The sequence below is a fragment of the Pungitius pungitius genome, chromosome 1 (assembly GCF_949316345.1).
Source record: "Pungitius pungitius chromosome 1, fPunPun2.1, whole genome shotgun sequence".
Lineage (NCBI taxonomy): Eukaryota > Metazoa > Chordata > Actinopteri > Perciformes > Gasterosteidae > Pungitius > Pungitius pungitius.
The window spans coordinates 27,971,299-27,997,671 of NC_084900.1; the positions used below are offsets into that span (position 1 = coordinate 27,971,299).

Below are 26,373 nucleotides of genomic sequence, written 5' to 3' on the forward strand. Positions count from 1 at the left end.
ACCACTGCCGTATCTGTTCTACAGTACGTTGTTGGTTTTAACAGGCTGGGATCAGAGAGATGCTCCCTCTTGCATGGCATTCTTCATTACCAACAGTTCTCTTACACGTTGGCTTTCTTCTTCCTCTCCCACTGGAACTATGGCTTTATCAAAGGTGATAGCTTGCTCGGGCGCATTTTCTCAAACGTCTTCTCCAGCCAGCCATTTCCCAAGCCGCTCACGGGTAAACGTCACTCATAAAAAGCAGGGAAGATTTGATGGTGAGATCAAAAAGAAAGAAAAGGCACAGAGGAGAGCAGGGAGAAAGGGGAAGGGGGACAGGGGGAGGGGGACGATACCCGCCTCCCCCCCCTCCCCGTTCGACACCAACGAGGGCTGAGGGTAATTCCTCCAAGCAGGGCCAGTGTTTTCAGACGCAAATACAACAAAACGTCGGAAGCTGCCACGAGACATCAAAAAGGCTGTTTTTGACTTCAGAGGGCCTTCAGATGCTTGAGGAGGAGCTGGGAGAACAGAAGGTACCAGCAGGCTGTTGACAACCCATGCGGGAACCACGCCAGCAAGATGGTCTCCTCCCAAAATGCCGATCGGCACCTGATCAGTAAAAGCTTTCCCCCCGTACCGGAACGTCCCACCTGAGCGCTTTCATTTGTGAAAGGCTTGGAAGCCTATCATCTGCGTTTTCATTTACCATTGAAATAACAAGCGAAAGAGTAAAGAACTTCCAAAGGTAGGTGCCATAAAGGCCGAACACGAATCACACACAAACCACTCTCAAAGGAGACCGATGTCCTCAACAGGTGCCTTTGGGAACGCCACGTCCTTCTTCCTTATAGGAGTATTTTCATGGGAAAACTAAAGACTTGCTTGGTTCCTTTGAGACCTGAGTTGTGTTGTGACACGCCGAGAGGGATGTTCGCATTTTCTCCGTTGTTGTTCGTGCTCATTCTTGGAGCATTAAGCTCACTCTTATTAGCCTCAAGGAGATGGGGCTGACTCATATTCAAATGCACATTTCTTCTTAAAACCCTCTCCACGAGTGGGGCCAAGGAGAGCAGTGCGGGAACCTTGTCGTGAGTCGGCAGTCAGGGAAGAATCAGTCATGTATAAATCAGCTAAGAGGAGGAAAAGAGTCGGAGAGGAAGAGGGAGAGAGAAAAGGCTGAGGTAAAAGACAAACAAGTGTTGGCTCTGCTATACAAGTTTAGTTAGCTAGAGAGTTAGTGCGTGAGTTATGGCTAGTGAATGGCTGAGGGACGCTGTATTTATGAGGGGACTGAGTGAGTGTTAAATCCCTGGTAAGAAATAAAGTCGTCCCTGAGCGTACTGGGGAAACATTTCACTCAGTCTAAGAGGTGCCTTAAAAAAAAATGAAAGCCATTCCTCTTCTAGCGGAAGCACTATTCCGTGTTCCCTAAAATTGCTTTATTCCTTAAAAATGCCATAGATCATATCCAAGTGGATTGAATATCTTATTTGAATAGAGAGGAGGATTCTCCGTCTGCATAATATCGAGGGAGTTCACGAGGAAAAGAATCTGATTCTTTTAAAATTGCATGCGGATTTTGTGTGGGATCTTTGGCTGAAGGGGGCTGCCAAAACACACAGTGCACTTGTTGCAGTGCAAGGGTTCATCCAAGAAAAGTTTTCCACTGGGGTTTACCCAGGAAAAAGTTGTATTAAAATATTCAAATGTTAAATTATCTATATTAATAAAATGTCGTTTCATCGATTCATCCACACATCTAAATAGATTTCTTTTCTTTTTCTCACTTTTCTATGTTGAATGAAGGCAACTTTAAAGAAGGGTTTCACATTGCACTTTCTGCACATGCTACTCTGACTCAGATCTCTCCCCAAACCTAGAGGTGGTTTATAACAATTGTTACTTTAAAAGCCCCCCCCGCCCCCCCACCTAGACTGTGCGGCCTCACTTGCCCTGAGTATCTTCATAAATCACCAGTTACTGTTAACATGTACTCCACAATTCAGTCATCAATCTCCTACCAGGTCAGAGTGAAAACAGAGGGGGAAATGTCTGCTTAGTAAAATGTCTGTCTAGTGAATGCTGCTACCACCACCCACTACTCAAACACACACACACACACACACACACACAATATGCACGCAGAGCAGTAGCGTACGCACACACGCGCACACACACACAGACACAAATGCCAGTTAAATAACAAACACACGCGCCCGGCACACAGCAACCAGAGCAGTCCTATGGGACAGGGGAGCGGTTGCCAGATCGCCACGGTAACGCAAGCCAAATTCAATTCTGACTTCACCTTTCACTCGGGAAGCTGGTTCCATTTGTTATATAAACAAATAAACAGCAAGCGTGAAGTTGGAGCTGGCCAACTTGTGCCTGGTCTTTCTTTTCTTTAGCTTTTTCTTTCTTTCTTTTTTTTTCCTGTGGGCCTCGACAAGAAGTATCAGGCCCGGGCTGTGGCAGTCGGCTGTTTGAGAAACACCCACAGGGCCGAATGCAAATCTGTGTTTATGTTCACAGACACAGTATTTATTTAACCAAAAGGAGAAAATCTAATTCTACGCGAGGAGGATTATTCCTCTGCAAACCGTGTCTCCACGAGGGAGAAAGGGACTCTTTAGCCTTTCTTCAACCGACACTGTTTACATCAGCAGAGTGGAAAATCCCTGCGATGATAAACCTCTCCATCACAACATCTGTATCTAAACAGCCGGATCAATCTCGACCAACACCGCAAATTACCTCATGTCACATTCAACAACATCTGCACCTGACATTAGAGCGTAGGGATTTGAGGTGCTTTTTTAATTATTTATAATTTCGGGGCTTTTGAAAGGGTGTTTTATAGATCTTCTTTTTTTGTGTATTTGAATAAGGTATTCAGATCCCATACGTGGAACATCCCCAATTTTAAATATACAATTACAATTAAAAGTGTAAAAAGTAAAAGCACTTTTAAAGTGCAAAAAAGTTTAAAAAAAAGACTCACTATAAAAAAAAGTCTGGCTGCTTGAGCTGTAGCTAATTTAAAACTACACTTTTTATTTAGTCAATTAATGCATTATACTATGCTATCCAATTGTATATTGTGTTTGTAAAATATGGAATTTGTTGAATAACAGTTAATTTAACTATAACTGAAATAACTTTTACAATATAATACAGTTTCAAGGGTGAACTCACATTAAAAAAAGGTACAGCGTGTGAATAAATGTACTGGACTGTAATCCACTGTTGAATGTCATAAATGTAACTCTAGAACATACAAAAGTGGAAGTGTGGCGTGCTATAAGGCATCGTACAAAAAGTCAAGAACAAAACTTTTGAGGAAGTAGCACACCATTAAAAAACTAATTAAACACATCACTGACATCCAGTGCACTACAGGCACAAATGTGCATCTGTAATTAAAAACAGCATTTTTTCATTCCAAAAGGACAATTAATGCACCTGCCCTGTTTCCTCATACTTGATTAAACTCTCTTTCACACAACTACACACGCAGGCACACACGCACTATTTCACACCACCCAACACATCATTACACATACGTGCCTGACACATGCCAACTGCAACTAGTAGCAGACCCGTTCACCTCGAGGAACCACTCAACTCCTGCACAAGGAGGGGGGTAGAGAGAGATATGGGGGGGGGGGGGGTGGGGGGAGGGAAGGGGGGGGGAGTCTTACCTGGCAGTAGACCGCCCTCTGCGCTCTGTCTCACCTCTCCCTCCTGCCCTGGAAGAATTCTCTCCACAAAGCAAGGCATTTTTTCCTCAACTGCTCCCCTGCCAAGGCTCTGCTGTCTCTCTCTCTCTCGCTCTCCCCCCCCCCCACCTTCTCCTTCTGTCTCTCGCTCCCTCCCTCTCTCCTTCTCACTCTTTTCCTCTTTCCCACTCTGTCCTCTTCTCTCGCCGTTTATCTCTCCCCCCTCCTTACCCACCCCATCTCTCTCTCTCTCTCTCTCTCTCTCTCCACTCCTCCTCCCCCCCCCCCTTCCCACCCTCCTAGCACAGATGTCGAGGCTGTGCAAGTTTACCCACTTTACCAGTAGGGGTCCTTCATCGCCCTTCTCCACCCCACAGCCACATGGGGGAACAAAACACACACAGGCCCCAGGAAGAGAGAGCCACTTAACGGGCGCCCTCCTGTCACTGCTACACTGAGAGCCCTGTGCCGAGCAGCACGGCTGTAGGAGCTGTGTGCGTGTGTGTGTGTGTGTGTGTGTGTGTGTGTGTCTGAGGGAGAGAGAGAGAGAGAGGGAGAGAGGGCGGGAGGTAGAGAGAGACAGGTGTGAAGTGGGTGGTGTGCACACGGGGAGCTGGCCCTCGGCCCTTTACAGCCCTGTTCAGCACTGTTCGGCTGGGCTTGGTCGTTGGCTCCTGGCCCCCGAAGTGTAGTACAGTAGTGGCTCACACACACACACACACACACACAGAACCAGACACAGGCATATGAGCGCACAGATCGACTTACAGTGGGTCTCTCAGGGCGAGCAGCCCAGAGTGCGAGAGAGAGAGATACAGCGAGATTGGCAAAATGCACGAGCATACACACTTTTGCTGAGACAAAACACACACACATAGAAAGAGCAACTGCTGCGAACCACGGCAGTTGACGGTGATAACATGTGCTCTGTGCCCTATGTGTGTGTCAGCGTGCATGTGAAGAAACATACAAACACACACGTTCACGCTCTCAGGTCTCTTTTTTTATCATGTAAAAAAAGAAAGAAAAGGAAAACAGCCTTCATTGACACCGGCATGTTATATTTGAAGGGTCTTAGCTAGTGCACAGTGGGGAATTTCTGGTTTCTCGCCTACTTGTGGGGCACTTTTCACATTGCAATATCAATATCCAGGAGAATATTAGCTGTCCTGCTGAAGAATATCAGATTTCTGTTGGGCGCTGAATAAGGCCAGATTCCTTCTCGCAAAAGAAAAAGAGGTCTATTGAGAGTCCCTATAATCCTCTTATTTTCTGCTTAGTACAAGATTGTGTTTACAGGATGCTTGTGAAAATCAAGTGAAAACCATTAAAAAAATTACGTAAAGAGTAGATCAAAGAAAAGCCTTTGTACACCTTAATAATGTATGAAGCAACAAACCAATTCATGCCAAGAGAAAGGACTAAGGTTATAACTATGTGGAACTTGATCCCACATTTTTTTATCAAATATTGCCCAACTTTTATTAGTTTATATTGCAGGAAAGCAGTAATTCTGATCAGGATCCCATGCTATTAAAATATCAGAACAGCAATTATCAGGCCAAGCTCTGTGTGAGGACTTGTTTTTTTCCATTTATTGCTGCCTGAAACAGGATAAGGGCATCTGCACTGAAGACGTGATCTCCCGGACCTGCTGTTTGTAGCATTTGTACAGAGGGTGGATCACCTCTATTTGAGTCAAACAAAGCCTTCTAATGACACAAAAATTATAGTCACTGCTTGATAGACAAAGCTCCAACGCCCAACCAGACTGCCTTCAAAACGTTGACAAAGAGTAATAAAGAAAATAGGATGTTAAAAGAGCAGGACACGGATGTTGAATAAAGCCACTAGAAAGTGTACATACTTAATGTGTGATAAGCTGATGAGAGTAACCGAGCTTTGCTCTTATCACTGTTTGCATCAGTAGCAAATCTCCCTTGACTGCAAAACTGAAATTAGATACAGGTTTTCAGTCAGATGAAGGAAAGTCATTTGTATTTACAGGAAATAAGAACGATGCACTCGATCATTATTCCCTTGCTGTGCTAACTGGAACGCAGCCCCTGTAGTAGATGTTGGAGGAGCAGCACAAGGACGAGTAAAACATACCTTAAATAGACTACAAATGAAGTCACTTAACACCCACTCGCTTCCCTCGCCACCCCCTGCTCTGTCTGTCTTCAACAGGAAAAAGCCTGTGTTTGACGATCACCCTCTCAGGCTCATAGTTGTCTTTTTGCTTTTCAAACAGGCACCTCGCCTGTCACAGTGCACGAACCGGCTGATTCCACTTAAACGGCTCCTTTTGACAACTGATCTGTAAATACAGCCGCATCTGCAACTTCCCCATTTCTCTCACTTTCCCCCTCCTGCCAGAAGCCCCCCCCACCCCCTCAACACACACACACACACACAGACAATATGAAGGTCTGCCTATGACCCACCCCCAAATCTAATGCACGCGCACAAACACACACACACACCGAAAACACATCCACTCACGCACTGTTAGACCCCCACCCCCCCCAACTTCCCCAACTCCATTCCCCCAGCCTCTATAAAAACACAAATATGCCATAACTCAGGCAGTGCTGCCACATAGCCTCCATCTTGCCCTGTACCGGGGAGCGCGAGGGGGAGGGGGGGGGCAGGGGGGAGAGGCCTCTCAGGAAGGTCACCAACAAATGGTTTTCCGATTCACTGCCCCTGAAATAATTTTGTGTATTAAAACCTGAATCTGCACTTTCTGGCCTGAAAGCTTTTCTAATTATTCCGGTGTCCTTGGGACAGACACAGATCCTTCACACGCCGGGGGAAACAAGCCATGGAGCAACCACTACAGCCACAAACACCCCTCCACCTCCTTCCCTCCCTCCCTCTCTCTATCCCTCCATCTCCCCACCTCCTCTCTCCTCTCCTCTCCCCGCTTTACAGCCACCCCCCCCCCCCAATCTGTTTTCAAAGCGTGTCTGTCCTTTATTAAATTGTTTTCTTTTCCACATTATCAGTTGCCATGGAGACCTCATCTCTCGGATTATTTGAATTTCATTATATCTATTGATTTGGGAGCATTTCATCTTTTTTATTGTTTTTCTGTCAATTTTCGAAACGAATAACCATCTAATTTGCGTCAGCGCTGATTACGTTCGTCCCTCAATAGAGGTCGGCAGCTGCGCCGGGGAAACAAATCAATGGAAAAACATCATAAAACTCGAAAGTACAATCAACCAGGATATGGGTGACATTCCGTGGTTGCTGAAACGAAGTCATCAAAAAATATATACTTTTTTCCGCCTGCGCCTCTGCATGTATGGTGGTGCAGTGAGGAGGACACATGTGTCTGGGCAGATATATTACTATATTTCAGCAGATAATATACCATGGTGAATTTCCATACTGATAACAGCCCCTCCCTGACCGACAAAAACAAAAAAATGCTTACTGTATCTAAATAATTTATGCAATTTTAGCATTTCTATATAAATTTTTTAATAAGCTGCTCGGAGCAAAGTGGCCATTAACAAAACACACAGCTGTCCAATGGGCTAAGCCCAGCAGATCAATTGCGCTTTTTTTTATGACATGATAAAATGCTTTTAAAGCAATTTACACAAATATGGAAAAAATGACTTCATGGGCTTCATTTATTCATAAGGACGTGTATTAGGAGAAAAAAAAGTCTTACTGAAGCCAGACAGGAGAGATCGTCCCGGTCCTAACTGGAACGGACTTGCTGCCCTCTCCACAAGGACATAAAGTTTCATTACTGATGCACGCAGTCAAAGGCAATTTACCAAACACAGTGTGCAAAAGAAAACATCAGCATATTGCAAGTGTTCCTGTATTAGGCGGACCTTGCATGTTGTTTTCCAATTTTGATTCATTTTTGTGGGGGTAGGGTGTGGGGGTGATGGATTTTTTTTTTTTTTCTTCTTCCCTCCCCCAGTGCCCAGTGTCACCCTGACCCAAAGCCAAGGGGAGGGAGCCTCAGTGACAGGGACGTGTGCTTCCTGGCCCTCGAGAAAGCAAACCACGCCGCGCGCCAGACAACGAGGGCCTTGCAGCAGGGGCAGGTGTGTGCACACACACACCTTCAGCACTTCAGTGATACGTACGCCACACCACACTCTGAGACCCTTTCTGCGAGAAATCAGGCCAACCAATATTTCAGCAGACCTGACCATTTAGGATCTTAGTGCAGGCACATCATACACATTGGTTGGGAGGGAGGGAGGGAGGGGGCCATTTGGAGGCTAATCTTGTTTCAAAGCATCCTCTCTTCATGTGCCGACAATGTGTCTGAGCCGCCGTGCGGTACACTGCTGCTGCTGCTGCTGCTGAAGGCCCCATGTTTGCAACATATGTCAACATTTGACAAAGCATTACTCCCCCCCCCCCAATAATATTCTCCTGCTCAGGCCTCTGAAATGAGGGCGCTAACAAATTACCTTTTTATGTTTATTTTCTGTGTGGGTGTGTCAGAGGGGGGAGTGAAGGAGGTCCCATTTTCTAAGGCACCGGTTCTCAACCCAAGTGAGAGAGAGAGAGAGAGACAAAGAAAGGAAGAGCCAAAAGAAAGAAAGGCTGAATGTTTTGGAGTCACGATTCTTCTCCTGATTGCCCGAGCCGTCTCAGTTGTGCAAAACACGACCCTCCCCTCCCTCAGCCGCGACAGAAACACGGGCGGCTGGATAAACACTATTTTATGCAGTGACTAGATGAATCCTCAGGCAGTAATTACAGTCTTCCTCCCGCCCAAAACCAAACTCGACTGTACGGGCTCTGTCTTTGACACCCGACCGCAGCAGCACGTACTACCAAAGTGCAGGTGTGCCACATGTTTGTCAAATGCCTCTCTCAACTAGATAAATATAAATATTACACCCGGTGACAACAGCAAATTGCTCTCCCTTCCACTCGCAGCCATGTGTTAATAATCTGTAGCTGAAAGAGGACTTGTGTGGACCGACAATGTTATCATGTGCAGTCAAACGTTGCCGGGTCGGCTTTGTAAAGAAAAGTTGGCGATTTTTTTTTTTTCTGCAACCCTAGCAGTTTGTGCTTTCCTCTGGTCGATGTAACAAAAACAACACGGTTGCGTCCCAAACTAAACATTCCCACACAGTGGCCGGTGGTCTGCGTGGTCTCTGACACCAACAAGCCCGGCGCAGACAAGAGACATCAAACAATATGGATGAGCTCAGCAAAAGGATTCTACGTGTTCATCTGATTTTGGCACATTTTGAAATTTCATGAACGCACATCACATCCGTGGCGAGTGCGTGATGCTGGAGCTCACATCCTCTTTCTCTAACTTAATACTAATTCATCCGGTCAGGCCGTGCCCCAAACATGGCGCAGTAAACCATGTCAATGTCCGAGCTCTAAAAAGCACAATTACAGAGGACCTTGACTGAATAATTTAAAGAGCATAATTATTGACCTCTATCCAAATTCCTCTGAAAGGTGCATTAAGATATAGAAAAGCTGTGGATGTGGAAGTGAAACTAAGGAGAAGGGAGGGAGTGTGTCTCCCCAGGCCTCCCTAATGCACTCTCCTGCTGTACTCTAACTTCCTGAGGACCCCTAATGTGCCCGCTGCTTGCTGGCCTGATGAAGACTATGCTTAATGAGGCCCTTGTTTCTGAAATGAAGTATCTTTGAAACCATCAACATGCATTACTATCAAGCTGCCACCCCCCGCCAGACCACATGTATACACGCAAACGCACACACACACACACACGCACGCACGCACACAATCTCACACAAAGACCAGTTATTCAACCACCTCGCACCCATTTAGTGCCACCACAGGTTTGGGTGGACCAGTCTGGGGGAAGGGTGAACGTGGGGAGAGGGGGTGTTTGTTTTTTTTGTTTGTTTTTTGGAGGTGGGGGGGTGTTTGAGGGTTAACTGTCCCTCGGGGGGCTATCAGTGAACTGGGCAGCCGTCACTGCTGGTGACGGTGGTCCCTGGTCCTCAATTGACAACCAGGCTCTGACAGATTAGCAGCTAGTCAAGAGGAATCCGCGGCCCGGGACACAATTAAAGTAATCACTTTCCTCAAATTCGGCTGGATGTATGTGACTGTGAATGGATTTGAACGGGGCATCACAAGAGTGTGTGTGTGTGAAAATGTGTGTGTGAAAATGTGTGTACATGCGAGGGAGGGCGTCGTTGGGCACTGGCAGCAGACATGGGGGAGAATACAGCGAGACGAGGCATTTTTAATTAAAGGAAAATATTTGTGTTTGCATACTATGGTGGTGTGAACCTGGGACAATTCCGAGAATTCTGTTTTTTTTCTAATAGGTCGCTCTTAAAAGGTGATTTGGGGTATTCCAGATCCTCTTTGCATACATGCATTTTTAAAATTTCAATTAGGCCATACATCTTTTAAGAAAGATTCTTAAGCTCTGCGTTTGGGTTCTTCAGTGAGATTTGCTTTTATTCCCCAAGATAAATGACCACCAATTTCTATTAATATCAATTCAAAGATGAATTTATTCATCATCAGAAGGGTGCTGTATTTCACCAGGATGAATAGAGGCCACTGAAATAATTAAGCGACTTTTGCAACATCCTGAATGCCAAGGACAGGTGGATTAAAGTATTAAAACAATCGCATTTCAGTCTTAAAATAGTCTTGTGCACGACTCAGCACCATGCGCATCCGTTCAAGTTCAGCTGCCAGCTCCATAACGCCACAGGAGAGAGGTAGGGGGAAAAAAAGCCCAATCCCATTAGCTACGTACATGCATCTCAGCAGACCTGCTGGAAATGTGAGCAAATCTCAGTGATGATTATCCCCTAAAGCTCTCAAATGATAATACATAATCAAACCGTACAGACGGCTTCTCTGAAATCACAAAGCCAGCCAGCACTAATGTGGGTTTCCCCATTTGTGTTCAATCTTGGTGCTTTCCAAATGATAAAAACAGAAAACCGCTGCAATCAGAGGAGACGGTGTCCTCCAATTAGAAGCCTGAGAACGGAGCTCCCTACATTAGGAGAAGAAATGATTTAAGACAAAGGTTAAGACGTGAGTTCACATTCGATTTTATTTACAGTGCAAAATTAATAAGAAGCCAAAGTGCTACATGGTTCTGGTTCACTCAAATATTTGGGTGAGTGATCTTCAAATTAATCGAGAGTGTTGAACACATCTCTGTGCCTTGACAATCAGAGACTTTGGGAATACAAGAGCATCAACCTGACCTAAAAAAGGCTTTGTCAAATACCAGCTACAGCAATAGTGTGAAGAATTCAACTATAGTCACGTTTTACTACTGTGAAAGAAGGGTTAACTATTTTTAAACCCCATTAGTGAGCTCATTACTATCTTGGGGATTGGATCTTATCAAACTGAACCACTTTCTTTAAAGATAGCAGATTTATTTCATCAGCACCAACTTGCCAAATCTCAGCTGAAGAGAGCTTACATAAAATGCCTGAGAAGAGGACCAAATAAAGATATCTACTGTAAATCACTCTAAAACTATTCTATATCTAGAAAATAAGTGATGCAGTGAAGAGCTCTTGATCTCATTGTGTGTGTGTGTGTGTGTGTGTGTGTGTGTGTGCGCTGCATATAAGTTTCACAAGCAGTGAAAAGATCTTTTCTTACAATTGACAATAATTAAGGTGAGTGCTCTGATGAAATCTAAGCCTCTTATCCCACCTTCTGCCATCTGTGGCTCCAATATAAGAGCTCGGGGACGTTCCCCTTCTGGAAAGGAGCAGGGAGGAAATAAGTGGCGTCGATACGACGAGTCAGAGTGCCACGGTCAACCTGCTTCCCCAGCCGTGCCGCGGAGGTGGAATGAACCTTCGGTGGCACAAAACAAACAGGAAGCTGAGAGAGGAAAGAGACGGACAGAGTGAGAGAGAAACCCGTGCCCTTCAGGCTCCCCCTCCGGTGAAAGGCGCTCTTAACCAGGTCTGACAGCTGACAGCTCTTTGGCAATTGGGGTCAGTTAAAGGAAAAGTAGCTCAAGTTTTGTTGGGGCTTTGGCTTCCTGAGATGTTCAGGAGCCACTGCCCACCGCAGCATCAAAGGGGATTACAGGGACAGGGCCATCTGTTGCCAGAATGAGCCCTTTTATGTCTCTGCCTGCATGTTTGTGTGCATCTGTGTGTGTGTGTGCGTGTGTGTGTGTGTGTGTGTGTGTGTGTGTGTGTGTGTGTGTGTGTGCCTGCGAGAGTGTGTACGTGTTTATTGGCGAAAGACAGCAAGAGAGAGACGGACCATCGAGTCGATGTACTTTTAACTTAAAGGGCAGCAGAGGAGAGGGGTGCTGACAACTGGTTTTAATCTGGGCTGGGGGTGGGGGGCACGAAAGGTTAAATTCAGAACACCACTGTTCAATAGTGGAGAGAAGCGTACCAGTCGGGTGGGCAACCCAAGCCGTGTGATGGAGTCTGAAGGATCCATTTATGTTGGCACTGGCTTGCTGAAAACAGGATCCTGCACTAATCATGAATGTCTTTTTTTTGTCAGCCAGGCAAAAAACACAGAATCTGTTTTTGTTGTGGGTTTATAGCAACACACAACCTCCCTCCCCCCCACCTCCTTTCACCTCTCTAATTTGTTTTGGGTCCAGTTCCTGGCCTCCGCCCGGGAATGTTTTCTCCTCAGTAGTCTGCTACCTTTTAGCTGTGCCGCCCGGTGCTTGACCTACTGCCAACACTTACTTTCATCACTCTAATTGCCGTTTAATCACATATCAACCTGTCACTTAAAGAGCCCCCTTTTTTTTCCAACGGGGAACATTTGCATATGTTGTAAAACTAATTTCTATCAAAAGCTCCAGTGGCTGTGAAAGCTGAGTCTCTTTCTCCCTTTTACTTTCACACAAGTGTAGTCACAAGAGAAGGAGAAAGACGCACTCACACACACACACACACACACGATAGAATAGTCTACTACATCTCACCTTAACAGACAAAAACACACATAGGCAGACGGCAGATCTGATATTTTCTATTCAGGTGGTTTTATCACTTTTGTTAACAGTGTGTGGTGCGACACGTAACGTGTTGGAACAGGGACAGCGACAGCGCGGATTGAGAGCGCGTCACGCGAAGGTGACGGTAAATGTCTGGTGTTATAAAGGAATCAATTAGAGTTAATAATGTATCGCTCTTTCAAATGCTACATTCATTTGTTCACACTTAGATAAAGCTACTGCAAAATAGGTCGTGCCGGTTTGCCTGGCAAACTACACTACATTTACATTATCACCCTTATACATCGGGGTGCCGTTGTTCCGCTTGAGTGGCGACGGCGGAGAAGGGGGGGAATCATGTTTTTTGGGCCCATGGAAGAACAGTCCTCAGGAGATCTCCCCCTCTAATTACAGATTGGGGGAAAAGAAAGCTCTTTGTTCCACCTTTTATTACATTAATTGATAAAACGGCGCTTCGGGTGGAGCCGTCTTACAGGGAGGTGGGAGGGGAGGGGGATGCGGCCGGGGGTGAAGAGAGGGGGATCCTGTGGGCAGATGAAGGTGGGTGAGAGGCTTTTGGAGCCGAGGTCCTATTTTCAGAGGACCCCTAATCCCGTTAGGGGCCCCGCTGGTGGCAAAGCTCCGGCGCTCTGCTTTCCCACAGGCCCCGGCGGCTGCAGAGTGGAGGAAGGGGGTGTGGTGGGGACGGGGGGGGCAGGCGATGGTGTGGAGGGTGAGAGTCCCGGCAGCGCTGTCTGGGCTCAGGCCTTAATTAACTGTCTCTTCAGGGGGTACTGAGGGCCACACTGAGACCCTATGTCACAGACCCCCAGAAAGCCCTGAGAAGCTTTAAGAGGAAGTGGTATCTCACCCAGTGTGGAGCCCTGGGAAACCCCGTGGATCTTTAATATGGACCCCGTACATGTCGCAGGACATTAGCTGGGCTATTTCACGACCGGTTAATAGCTAAGCACAAATTGCGCAGGTGGTTGATATTTTTACCAACGTCCCAGAATTTTAATTAAAGCTTAAGCTAAAAGTTTGGCACACCGAGGAAAAATGACTTCAAATATGATGTCGAATTTATTTGTATTTTTAGAAAATGGACAAAAAGTTCCATGTCTACTGGTCCAGGATTGACCAATGTTTTTTGTCCGTGCTTAAGTAGCTATAACAGGCTTTGTCATGGCTGTAATCTGCTTCTGCTCAATGAGGCTACCTGCAGACAACAGAGGCCGCGAGGTGCTGGTGCAGTGGCCAAACAGAGTCTGAAAATCTCACAGAGACAATTAAGCGTGTTGGTGTGTGTGCACGCACACAACCGTGTCAGAGGTGCTAAGCCGGGCCAAACACGCCTCATTGAAATGTCCGTCTTAAAGCCACCCAAGTTCCTCATCTCCCCCGCCCTTTCGACAACCAAGATGCTTCAAGACTGTCAAAAGCATTTTCCACAAAGCTGAGGAGAGGGCAAAGGGAAAAAAAAGGACCTGCCACTGTCACATGCATACATGCGCGTGCACACACACTTGCAAGGCTGTCAGGTAAATTAGATCTGAAAGCTGACAATTTCTGACCATATTTCCTTGATTATTTCGAACAAATGCACACCAGCCGCTCTAAGGAGATTAAAGTGACATAAAAGTCCCGAGTGGGAGGAGGGAGGGCAGAGAATCCAGGTCACCCCCATTTGTCCCCCTGCCTGACAGCAGCTATATCGCTATCCAATCCAATAAAAGTCCCCCCCCCCCCCCTCCTTTTGCTTTAATTAATTTTACAGCTAGCTTGCTTAATTACTTTCAATCAAAATCCTCTTGCCATCACAAAATTAGAAATGGTTCAACTCCATTAGTCTAAATTCTTCATTTACATACACAAAGACTGTCAGCTCTTGCTAAGCAAACGGCCTCCTGCTTGATGAGATTGTTTTTTTTCACACACTCTATCACTCGCGCACACACACACGAACGCGTGAAGCTGTGGTGTTAATTTTTTTGAAAGGAGAAAAGTAGCATAAAATTATTTGATCCCTTTACTTGAGACATACTCTTCCTAATCAGGGTTCAGGTGAGCTGTGGTGCACACGATCCAAAGTAATGGAGAGTTGTGCATCTACAACTGTCAAAATTGATAAGATCCACAACTTGGCGCAGAGAGAAAACTGCACGACCTTAAACAGCGCAGCGCATAGCAAACGCTGCATATAAGGGATAAACAGAAACATAGTGAGGCGGTGGCCGAGATCGTGTAACTGAAGCCAACGGGTCATTTCTCCGAATGAGCTTTTATTTCTAACGCGATAGAGGAGTTGCAGATTAACGGGAGGGACATAGAGCCGTCTAAATCCGGCTCCTTTGTGGCAAGGTGTCCCGACCTGCCTTCGGAAACCAGCGCCGCGCTGTTGCCGGTCGGCTGCTGTGAGCAAAGCCAGGGTAATTTTTTTTCAGAGGAGGGCGCGTGCCCTGCCGTCTGATCACTTCAACTTGGCACACAGACATCCTCTCCATCACACACACCGCCTAAGGCATGCACATCATCAAGAATTAGGGACATGCAGATAGGGTTTGTGCACTGACCAAAGTGAAAAGCCAGGCACACAAGCACACCACCACATGTGCGTGCACACACAACTAGTATCATAATTAGGTCCCGAGATGAAGGCATTAAACTGGTATAATGCACTCACTGCTGCAGCGCACTACGCCACTAAATATATGGACACTGCACTACATGCCCATCAGTGACACCCTTTAATTTCCCCATTCACACCCATTCCTACAGAGCAGGCCCAGCGAGAAAACCACGCGACACCACCGACTTTGATCTGCTTTGTTCCAGATCATCTTACGCTCGTCGAGATGTGTGGAAAAAAATGAACACCTTGAAAGAGATGAGGGGGATTTGTTGCATTTCCAAATGGTGTCTGGTAACACTTTTGAAATTATTTCTAACAGGGGAGGGGGGGGGGGGAAGGGCATCCCTTATGGGCCGCGGGGCCGAATGCAACCCAGGTCTGACCTGGCCCCTTCGCTGTGCGTCTGCAATGACCGGTTTCCCTTGCCCTCTTTAACCAGTCTCCATTAACACTGTTAATTATCCAAATCCATCATTCTTGGGGTAAATGAAGACTGCCTCTTTAATTCAATTTAATAGGATCATTTTCCAACTCGCGTTCACTTTGGCTCCAGCTGCCCGCCCACTAGTCCCCCCCCCACCCCCCCCCCACTGTATGCGGACTCCCATGGCTGTATCTTCTATGTACTGGCTCTCTCCCATTAGTGGAAGGGGAGGGGGACGAGGGCTAAGGCTGGATGGCAGCAATGCACTGACACACTGTTGATCTCCCATGTCTTGTCTTGGCTCGGCTGGTGGCGAGCAGCAGTTCTGGGTCCCCAGTCTGCTGCGCACACCGCCTGCCTGCCGCGCACACACACACACCCACACACGCACCCACACACCCACACACGCACGCACGCTCACATAGAGGCTCACAGTACCAGCCATGCTCACCGGGGCTTAGCTAATCCTGTCACATCAGGCCACGTTGGCTGAGTTGAGGCCTTTAGCAGCAACCCTCCCCCCCCCTCTCCTCAACCCACTACCTCCATTCACCTCCACACTTCGCCAGCACTCCTTCAGTGACTCCTCTTACTCACTTTCTCCCTCTCTCACCCCTTTGTTCATTTCCCAAGGTCATGGGTGGCCGACTACAGCACGCGAGTGGTGAAACGGGACAGCTGACGAACCCCTGTGTGTTCCAATTGTGCTGGTAGAACAAATCTTATGGCTGAAATACCGTGCTATGAAATGAATAAACACACAAAAAGATAATTATTAGCCATTTATTTGCAACCTTTTCTATTTTCAAAGGAAAACTTTGTAGAGGTCACTTTATAATAACTATTACCTCATTCTCCATGTCATTCACAGGTTCACCAAAATGTGTTTATAAAATATACAGGTATCATTTTCTCTTTTCCTGTAGTTTGTCATAGTGGTATCAGTATCAAAACACATTTTCCATGGAGCGTGGCCTGGCTGTTGAAACTAGACACTCTTGCCCTTTAATCTGACATTCTATCTATAAAAGTAGAGCTATATCAAGACTGACTTGGGTTGTTTTTTTATATACCTTCTGAGAGTTTCCTTACGGGAGACTTTTCCATACTTAGGTTGGTGACATTTCTCCATAAGTTTAAATACACTTACAAATGGCAAAAAATCTCAACAAAAAACACACACATTTTTTTTTTAAATATACAAAGTACTGTGTCACAATGCTTTTTAAAAAGAATTAAGAGAATGTGTTAATAGTGGCTTCCCTTTTCGCATTATGCAGTGTGAGGGTAAATTTGCCCCCATTTCCGCAGTTCACCCCCCATCCCCCGCAACAAGATAACCTTAAACCCATACTCACGCACACGGCGTTCTTTACATTTTTCCCAGACTCTCATTGTTTAGTCATTTGAGAAAGAGTCTAGGAGAGTTTCAAACAATTTTAGCCATGATTTAATTTCGTTTGTTAAAGGGTGATGTCAGCACAATGGGAGACGAGCCTCTAAATCCACTACATTCACCCAAAATGCCCAGATGAGATAATCATTGGTGACGTCTACGAAAACACTTATTATATTTGCCCATCGCCTGGCTGAAGCTGTTGAAACTCATCAGCGTTATTCTTTTTTTTTCTTCTTTTTTTTTCTCTGGGAAGAGAGGAAAAAAAAAAAAAAAACTCAACTTATAGTCAAAACTGTCAGCCCTTTTAAAGAGACAGTGCCACATTGTTGTGGCTGGACAGAGTTTATAAATGGAAAAAGACAGGGCAGAGGGCTATCGGGTGTCTATTCAATACTCATTTTGTTTGCACCCAATACTAATTAAATACAACACGCACGACTTTTTAATTGGTTTTACAGCAATGAACAGTTTCAAGCAAGTATATTATCTAATGTAGTTAGACATACCAATGTTCAATATTTAGTACTAACAAAAAGCTATTTTCATTTGCTAAAAACTGCGAATGAGGACTGCTTGTCCCTGAACTTTGAAAGGACTGACAAGGCAGCAGGGGAGATAAGAAATGGATCAACGTGAGCCTTTCTCATAGCTTAATTTATTTTAAATCCAAGCCCTATTTACACACCGGCAAGCCTTGTCAGCTCCAACTAGCATTGAGATATTTAAAACCATTAACGCTGTACAGCAGCAGCCTGAGCGTGTACGAAACAAGCTGTCGCTGCGTGAAGCCAAGTCTCTAACTGCCACAGCTTCCACGTTTAAACAAAAACCGTGGCCAGTCGGACACAGCCTTCGTGGACGTGAGGGGGGGCGGGGGGGGGGGGGGGGGGGAAGTAAAAGGAAAGCTACCAAATGAGTGATAGAGAAATAATGATGCTATACTAATCATCTGGTGAATGCACACGTTTAGTGCATCTTTAGTGCAGGGTCGACCCGACGGAGGCAGGGGTCAGGATATGAAACACACCGGCGATCCGCCTCCCGACGGGCCGCCCTCGTGGATCATCAGGGTAGCCACGTTGACCCGCCCCGTTATTAAAGAGGCTAATCTGTTCAACATGTCAATGTTAGCACTTTTAGCTGCGATTAATAAAAGAAGACCCCAGGAGTGCTGCGTGTGCTTTTTCAGTGCCCCGGGTTGTTTTCATTCGGTTTGTATTTTTAGAGGTTTTCGCTGTTTGGTAATTCAACAGTCCTCTTTCCTCCTATTAGCATAAACAGTGTAAATTATTAACTTTGTTTAAAGAATTATAATCGGCCCTGAATCCTAAGCTCTGTAGTGGCTTTGTTTTTTTTCTCCCTTTCTGCCACTGGCAAAGAGGAACTATGGCATATCAGATATTGTTAAAGCAAACACTTTATATGCTTTACTGATAGTGAACAATGTGCATGTGATACCTGACTTTGTGGCCATTTATAGGATGCGTAAAATTCAAACGGCTGGTAGTAACAGAACTGCTCTCTAACAGACTTACTGTCTAAGTGCCTGGTGCTGTGTCTTAATTTGTAATCTAGTCAAACCAATTGTCCGCTCGCTAAAAAGGTCACCGAGACAATTGACTACAAAGCATCCTGCAATGCAGAGGAAGTCCAGGGTGTCTTTTGTAGCTTTTCAACCAAAGATGCCATTAAGAAACCTTCATCTTAAGGGAAAGAAGGGCACCAACAGGAGTCCCTCTGGCAACTAAAGAGGGTAACTTCCCATTTGCGAGGACAGGAGTGAGGCCGAACTGAGAGAGAACGTTCGCTCGGAGGTGAAAAGCAGCAAAATGTCACCGCCGAGGGCGTTTGCCGAGTTAACCTGCCCGTGCAGTCAGAGGGGAATTTCACGCATTGTGCCCGACGACTGCGGAGGAGAAAGCTTGTTGAGAAAAAACTGAGTGATGCAAAGCAACACAGGAGAAGGCAGAGAGGGGGATGTGGGGGAGGGGGGGGGGCGGGGGGGGGGGGGGACTTAAAGGACGTGATTTATCTGGGCTTGATTGCGTGTTAATCGAGGTTACGTGTATTAAGTGGAATCTAATTGGAACAGACACTGGCAGTCTGACAGATCGACATGATGCAGATGGATTGAGGGGGGGCGATGGGGGGTGGGGGGGGGTTGAGGGAGGCAGGGAACGGAAGAGGGGAACGGGAGACAGGAGAGTAGTGCAGTCGAGGAGAGCCGGAACAGAGGCAAAGGAAAACAGCGGCCAAATGGAAAGGGTTTTGTGACTGGAGCCTTTAAAAGGTTGAGTTGAATCACAAGGCGGAGGACTCTGCGTTTAGGCTCGCCTCGCGTGCATCTCATGATAGGCGGCTGATGAGACATGTAACCCTTCCAGAGGAGGACACACATGGGTGAGATTGTGAGTGACGGGGCACGGCGCTGTAGTCTGCCCTCCCCCCTCCAGTTGCCACAAACATTCATTTCCTGCTTTATTGCAAATGAAGGAAGAAAAAAAAAAACACGAGGTAAAGAGGCCAAGTGACAGCTGCTGGAAAATCCTCACCTCCAGGAGGGGGACGAGCGAGTCCTCCAAGTCCTCCTGACAGGCGACAACTGTTTCGAAGGCCCTCTACCCCATTCTGAAGTATTTAGTAAGTGGGCTGAATGACCCTTTCAAATGTTACCAGAGTAATAGACCGTAAAAGATGACCACCTGTTAAGGGCAAAGCAACTGCTGCTAACTCATAACTCATAAAACACAGACTCTGTGGACAAGAGGAGAACAGAAATTAAGATTCGAGAGTGAAGATATGGTGACGCATGGACATTATTTCTGTACCAGCATTGTGTGGAATTGGTCAGTGTCGCTATAATTGGCAACGAGGAGATACAAAGTGTGAGTGACATGAGCTGCCTCAAAGCAGCGAATAGCCCTTAGAGCAACAATGACTGTCATTATCTAAATCTGTGTTAAAAATACAGTAGTTTGAAAGGGTCACAAAGTGAAGGGTGGCAATAGCAAATGAAAGTAAAAAATCATTAATAAAATGTTTGCAGAGCTGAGGACGAAAGGGGGAACGGAGTAAAGAGAAATAGACAAAGGGAACATTATTTAGGGGCAGTTAGCAGGATACTTTAACACTCGAAACTTCACTCATCAACACAAAATGCCCAAATTGTTCCCGACGTGATCCCGTCATAGCGCAGAGACAGAGGAGTTGCTTCGGTCATCCGTTGATTTGATCCATTATGACTGTTACACTAATGGCATTAATAAGGGCAAAATTGCTATTTTGAAACACAGAATTTTCATCCTACTCATCTTGCTGACCTTACTGGCTTTCTGCTACATGAAAGCCCACTGTGTGTGTGTGTGTGTCTGTGTGTGACCGAGTGTTTTTTTTTGTGTTGCAGTGACTATGTAATGGCTATAAGGTCATCTTCATAATTCGGGCTTGGTGTGCAATGCCGTTGAATTGAGACATTTTACGCAGTCTAAAAACAACAGCACCGGCTTTGAAATTTGACTCCATGCTATTTAAGTTGTAATGCAATGTTGAATTCACCAGTTGGCCCTGATGAAATTCCTCAACCACATTTAACATTGTCTCAACGAATTTTGATTCAAGCTTTGAACATTCATTGTGTTGTATAAACTAAAACATACAGTCCAACGAACCGCACCGAATAGGTATAGATTTTAAGTGAATTAAACTATGCGTCCTTGTCCAGTGGGTTTAATTTACTTTTAACTTAGTACTAGCACAGTGAATGGGTGTGCATTTTCATGTCTGTTTGTGCTAAATGTGAGTATATGCGTGTGTGCTCAGCCCTCATCAGCCTCTAACATTGAGAGGAATGACACTCTGTGATCAAGGACATGAATTGCTCATTGATTTTTAGGGGCCAGCTTAACTATCCATTCCAATTGATTTTTAGCTTTGCTGGGTGTGCGAGTTATGGCAGTTTTAATGTATCATCTGTATGTGTACTCATCACCCACTGCAAGAGGATTTACAAGTCTGTGGAAAATGTACATACAACGCCGTGTGCAAATGTGGGAGGAAGAATCTTTTCCTTTTATATTTTCCAAGAAATGGAACCCATACAACTGCATAAGTCTTATAATAAGTGACAAAATATCCACTTTAACATGCTTTTTTACACCTTTGTCATTATGTGCTTCTGAAATTGGTTTGTGTGTTTTTTTTTCTCCCTTGAAACATTCATGGAAAATAAAACCAATGCAAGTAAATACACTGAAATCCCCTGATGCTTGTCAGTATTGTTTAGCGCATGCAATCAGCTTCATGTAGCCTCAAAGAACATTTTAACGTGTCTCAGCCCCCCATTCAGCACGGCAAACCGACACCATGGAAGAGGGTACCAGTCTTAGACTTTTTAGACCAAACAATGATCTGTTTACGTTACGGGAAATAATGCCATCATAACTCATATTACCAATGAATTAACAATTCATACAAACAATTAATAATCAATGGTTTGATGATGTAAGAGACAAAGTCTGAGCAATGTGATCCAAAAGGCGGTCTAAAGTCATCTGTCAGGTAGAAAGTCATTAAAATAGAGGCTCGTTTTCCTGCGCCAGGGTTAGGTTTCACTGAGGCAGGGATACATTTCTATTCTTCAGCAAAAGGCTGTGTTCTCGTATGATATCATCGCCTTTGGAACATTACTCTCAATGGCTTGTCTTGTTTGTCTTTTGTGTTTTTCTCCAATTTGAATTGCCCTTTTTTTTCCAAATGGTTTGGGTGATGCATTCCTCTGTGTGAGGTAACCGTCTTTTGTTCAGTGAAAAGGACTGCAGAGAGCACACTTTGCTCCATCCTTTAAAAAAAAACAAGTCTGCTTAATTAATGTTTTACAAGTGCTGCTGTATTCTTAGTAAAAAAAAAAAAGGCTCTATCAAAGCCGGCAGGTTCAGATTACGTTCGCTAATTGAAATTCACAATTTCTAAGCCAACTCCATTTTTTTTTCTCAGCTCCCGCTTTTTCTCCCTGCACACACAATAAAGCCTAGTGTTTTGTAGTCCACAAATGACATCAAATCATCTAAGTAATATGGGCTTTTCTTTTTTTCCCCCTGTATTCTCATGTTCTGCTAGTGGGTTCATGAGACAGCTTAATAAAGCAGTAAATGCTTGGGGAAGCCTCAGAGCCTACTGTCTGTGTGCGTGCATGGGTGTGTGTGTATGTGTGTGTGTGTGTGTGTGTGTGTGTGTGCGTGTGCACACGCGTGCTCTTGTGTTTTACCTCCACCAGGGACCTCAAAGCAGAAGGCAAAGCCTAGTTCCATACTCAAGCAGATTTTCCCAAAGAATAAAGCCACTGAACAAAAGAGAATGACTAATACCGAAACCAAAGCCAAAACTAAGACACTTATCTCATGGGTTGACATTGATAGAGCCCATATTAATGCAGTTTGAGCTGAATGAACACAGCATAATTCACAGGTTATACATGCATTAGGTGATGGAGGAAGACAGGCTGTGTGAACAGCTGCAGGTGTGGGAGCAGCGGAGACGAGGACGCGCTTGGACACCGAGCGGCACGATAGAGGAAACAGAGGTTTCAATGCTTCGGGAAAATGGTAGTTTGATTTTGGATGAGCTAAGGTATGAAAGAAAACAGTTTTAGTTCACCTCATAGTGTGCATGTACAGGTATGGTTGTTTTTTCGAGGGGAAAGTTAAAACCTTTTCATACATCACTGTTTATCTGGAAAGGGAGCTAGAGAGGGCAATTACATAAATTACAGAGTTTAAAAGAATGTCATCCTTGATAACCTTTGTTCTGAGTTAATCATTGCAGGAAAAGAAAAGTGCTTCTCTTCTCTCCGCTTTCATATTTACCCGAACTCCTTCCTTTCAACGGTGTATTATTTTATTGGCTTGTTTTGCAAGCATAATAACTTTGCATTCTTCTCCCAAGGTCAGTTTCTAGTGTGCCACGACAAGTGTGTAGACATAGGGCTTTTGAGGTCAGTTGCATTGTATTTACATCAAATAATTTTTGATAAGGGATGTAAAAGACCTATAAACCCAACATCGTAAAGGGGAGGGGTGTAGCTGAAATGAGGACAAAAGATCAACGGCTGAATTTTTTCTTATCTTAGGCACGTTAATATTTTTGAGCCAACTCTCCTCACCTCTCCACCACCACCCTCCCGCTCCCCCCCCCCACCCCCCCACCTCTCTCCCCCTCGCTCTCGCACCGAGCCGGATGGAAGCGTAGACTCGTTAGATTTAGCCCAATGGCTTCCCAGTGCGGCCAGCGAGAAAGCTCTTGTTTCATGGAGAAGTACCTCCCCTGTTATCTCCCCAGCACTATAATCACTTAACAAAGACTTGGGCATTTGCACAAATTAAAACATCAATAATGCATAAGTGCTTTTCAGTTTTGAGCTGTAGTGTCCCTGTATCGCGGTGAAATACCACCTCCACCAGTGGAAAAACTGGCTCGCCATATTCTGTCCCACAAACGACTTGAAGAAGCCACGGCCCTGCTTTGAGCCGCAACCCCCCCCCCTGCATTTAAATTCAAAGCCGAAGCTGTGGTGAACATTTGGGATCTGCTCTGGTAACGGGACAAAATGGCTGGGCCGAGTGGGACGCGGAAGTTGTTTTTAAAGCCAGAGGCAGTAAGTGGTGGTGGTGCATCAATACAAACAGGCAACACCCTTGAGTGGGGCGGCGTGGCATCCTTCCATAAACAACGCCACCGCCGCGTCCCCGCATTTATGATTTGTGGTCACAAAGGCGACCCAGGCCTGGTTCTAATCCAAGTCTGCATGTTTGCCCTATCGTTACATGGCTGAGTATGCCCGAGCGAGTCCTTTCTTTCCCTGGATGACACCGCCAGAGAGCTCTACTGTATGAGAACGTTACACCTGTACGAGGAAGGGAAGGGCAGCAGAATCATTGGAAAGCAGCTCGGTGACATTTTAAAACCGCAATGCCTTTCAGGCTACTGTTTAATCTGAGAAGAAAAAAAAAAAACCCTCCTTCATATTTATCGCTGCAGTTATGAATATGAGCTGTTTTGCGCTGACTATTGAGGTTGCATGAGTTAAGTATTATTATTGGACTTGTAAATCCATGACCAGTACCGTTCCAGCGCCGGTGGAGGACGAGCCATCCTATACAGATGGCCTCAAGGACAATTAGCAGTAATCATTGGTTGCCACATGAAATGAGGGAAATTATATTTGCTACTGCGCTTGCGGATTATCACAGACCAAATGCCTCTGACAGTAATGCGGAGAGCTGTTTTAAATTCAACTGTTCGTTGTAAATGTTGGAAGAAAAAAAAAAAACCTTATATAAATATCTCCTTCTTCATTATTCAAGGAATATGAAATAAAGGGAGGTGGACCTTTAAAACGTTGTACAAACAACACATTGCTATAAAGAATAAAGAGATGAGACAAATAGCCCGGTGATCTAAAACGTTATCTCTTTAATCATATCCTTTCACCCAGATATCTTCACCCCCCCCCCCCCATCCCTTCTCTGTCAGTCAGTCTGGCAAACAATCCCCTTGTTAGCAAACTGTTAAGACAGCCGCTTGGTACACAAATTGCGCTCGACCAAGCGAATTTGTTTTGCAAGGGTGACCTGTTTAATCATCTCATTTTCTTTGGCGGACATTTATTCATCTGGTTTCCACGGTTACAGAGAACATTAAGGGGCTACAGTAATAAGGCTGGAGAGTCAAACAGGTAATAAAAAAATTAACGCCATTTTCTAGCAGCCGAGGACAGTGGGTGAAATGAATCAAGGGAGAGGGGAGAGAAGCAGCGGGGGGAGCAGGAGGCTGGGGGGGGTGGAGATTTGGGGGGGGGCTCCAATATTGTCCAAACAATAAGCCTTAGCGGTTATTTTACTCTGTAGATCAGGTGGTGCTGTTATGGACATGACACTTTGGGCACAGAGCAGGAGAGATAAAGCTTTTAAAGTGGCCCTGCTCCTTTTTTTTATTGTCATTTAGCGATTACATATCAGAACAATTAAAATTTAGCCTGAGATATCTATTAACTTTGCTCTTTTTTATTTCTCCTGTGCTTCAGAAGGAAGTTAAATTGCACGCCGGGCAATGCAACGTGTCAATAACATGCCAGGGACGACATGACATTTAGATGCCTTGGAGAGAAATGTTTCATAGTTCTCCCAAGTCAAATCATGTTTTCTTGTATTGTCTCTCGACTAAGAAGGCAGAATAACGACTTCATTTCCAACTATTAATGTGACACACAGCAATTGAGAGCGTTTCAACTTCTGGCCAAATATAGAAAATTCCGGCACAATAGGGGGAACAGGTGCTGAGAGCCCATTGAAAGGGACGAAGCCAAAGAGCCGGGTTGCTGCTGAATGCCAAATGCCAAATAAGGCCGTGAGAGACGTCGCACCAAGGCACTAAACAACCTCCTGTAATGCCATTTTCTGACCATGTCAACTGTCACCGAATTCAACAAACTACCTCCTAAACAGTATTTGCCCGTCTTCAGACAACATTCAGGGCTGTTTTTTACTTTATTATTAGACGAACAAGAGAAAACAGGCAACACATTTGATGCATTACTCATTTCTCCACTCCTTCCAAAAGTATTTCTAATAGACAACAGGGCTCTGGCACTCCTAAAATATGCAGAAACGTCTCAACCTAACCCTTAATCATTGAAATCGTCTGGTATAACCTGTATTTGGGGATTTTATGACCTTGCCAACACATGCCCTCCACCCTGGTGGAAAACAAAACCAAATTGAATTGTTGAACTGTTGTTGTTGTGTTACTCGAATACACGTTGTTCAAGGGGGGGGGGGGGGGGGGTGTGGCCTCGGTGTGACTGAGTTCAGAGAGGGAAGTGCAACCGATGGCACACGTGTCTCAGGAGAAGGAGGGAAAAAGACACGTCAGGCCTCCCGCACACAGGCCGCTAAGGCTACGCTCCCCGACATCAAACGCACGCTGCTCACGTGTCTCAGGGGGGGGGAGCCCGTGCCCCCACCGCCCCCACACTCCCTACTCTCCCCCAAAACCAACCCCTCACCCCCGACTGAGGCAGGAGCCCAGTGAGACACGAACCCTCGTCATGCACGCGGGGTGAAATCCTAAAAAGGGGATACGGGATGGACAGCGACAAGAGGAGGAAAAAAGGCTAAGCTGTGGATGTGGGACTGCCAACTGTTCTGCTAACAGCCTCTTAACAGGTGTGGGCTCTGGAACCATGTAATCCTATCACGTTACCAAGT

At 45.5% G+C, this 26,373-nt stretch overlaps 1 protein-coding gene across 5 annotated transcripts in view; it reads right to left on the reverse strand.

The window, feature by feature from the left end:
- casz1 (castor zinc finger 1) overlaps positions 1-26,373 on the reverse strand; it is a 71,667-nt gene that overhangs the window by 40,119 nt on the left and 5,175 nt on the right. For 4 of the 5 annotated variants that reach the window (XM_037478453.2, XM_037478449.2, XM_037478452.2 and 1 more), the window contains exon 1: positions 3,687-3,909. The exons of the other annotated variant lie outside the window; for it this stretch is intronic. In XM_037478453.2, the coding sequence (XP_037334350.2) occupies positions 3,687-3,765 (79 nt within the window). In that variant the 5' untranslated portion in view covers positions 3,766-3,909. Of the gene's footprint in view, positions 1-3,686; positions 3,910-26,373 lie in introns of those variants that run through there. 5 annotated transcript variants of the gene reach the window in all.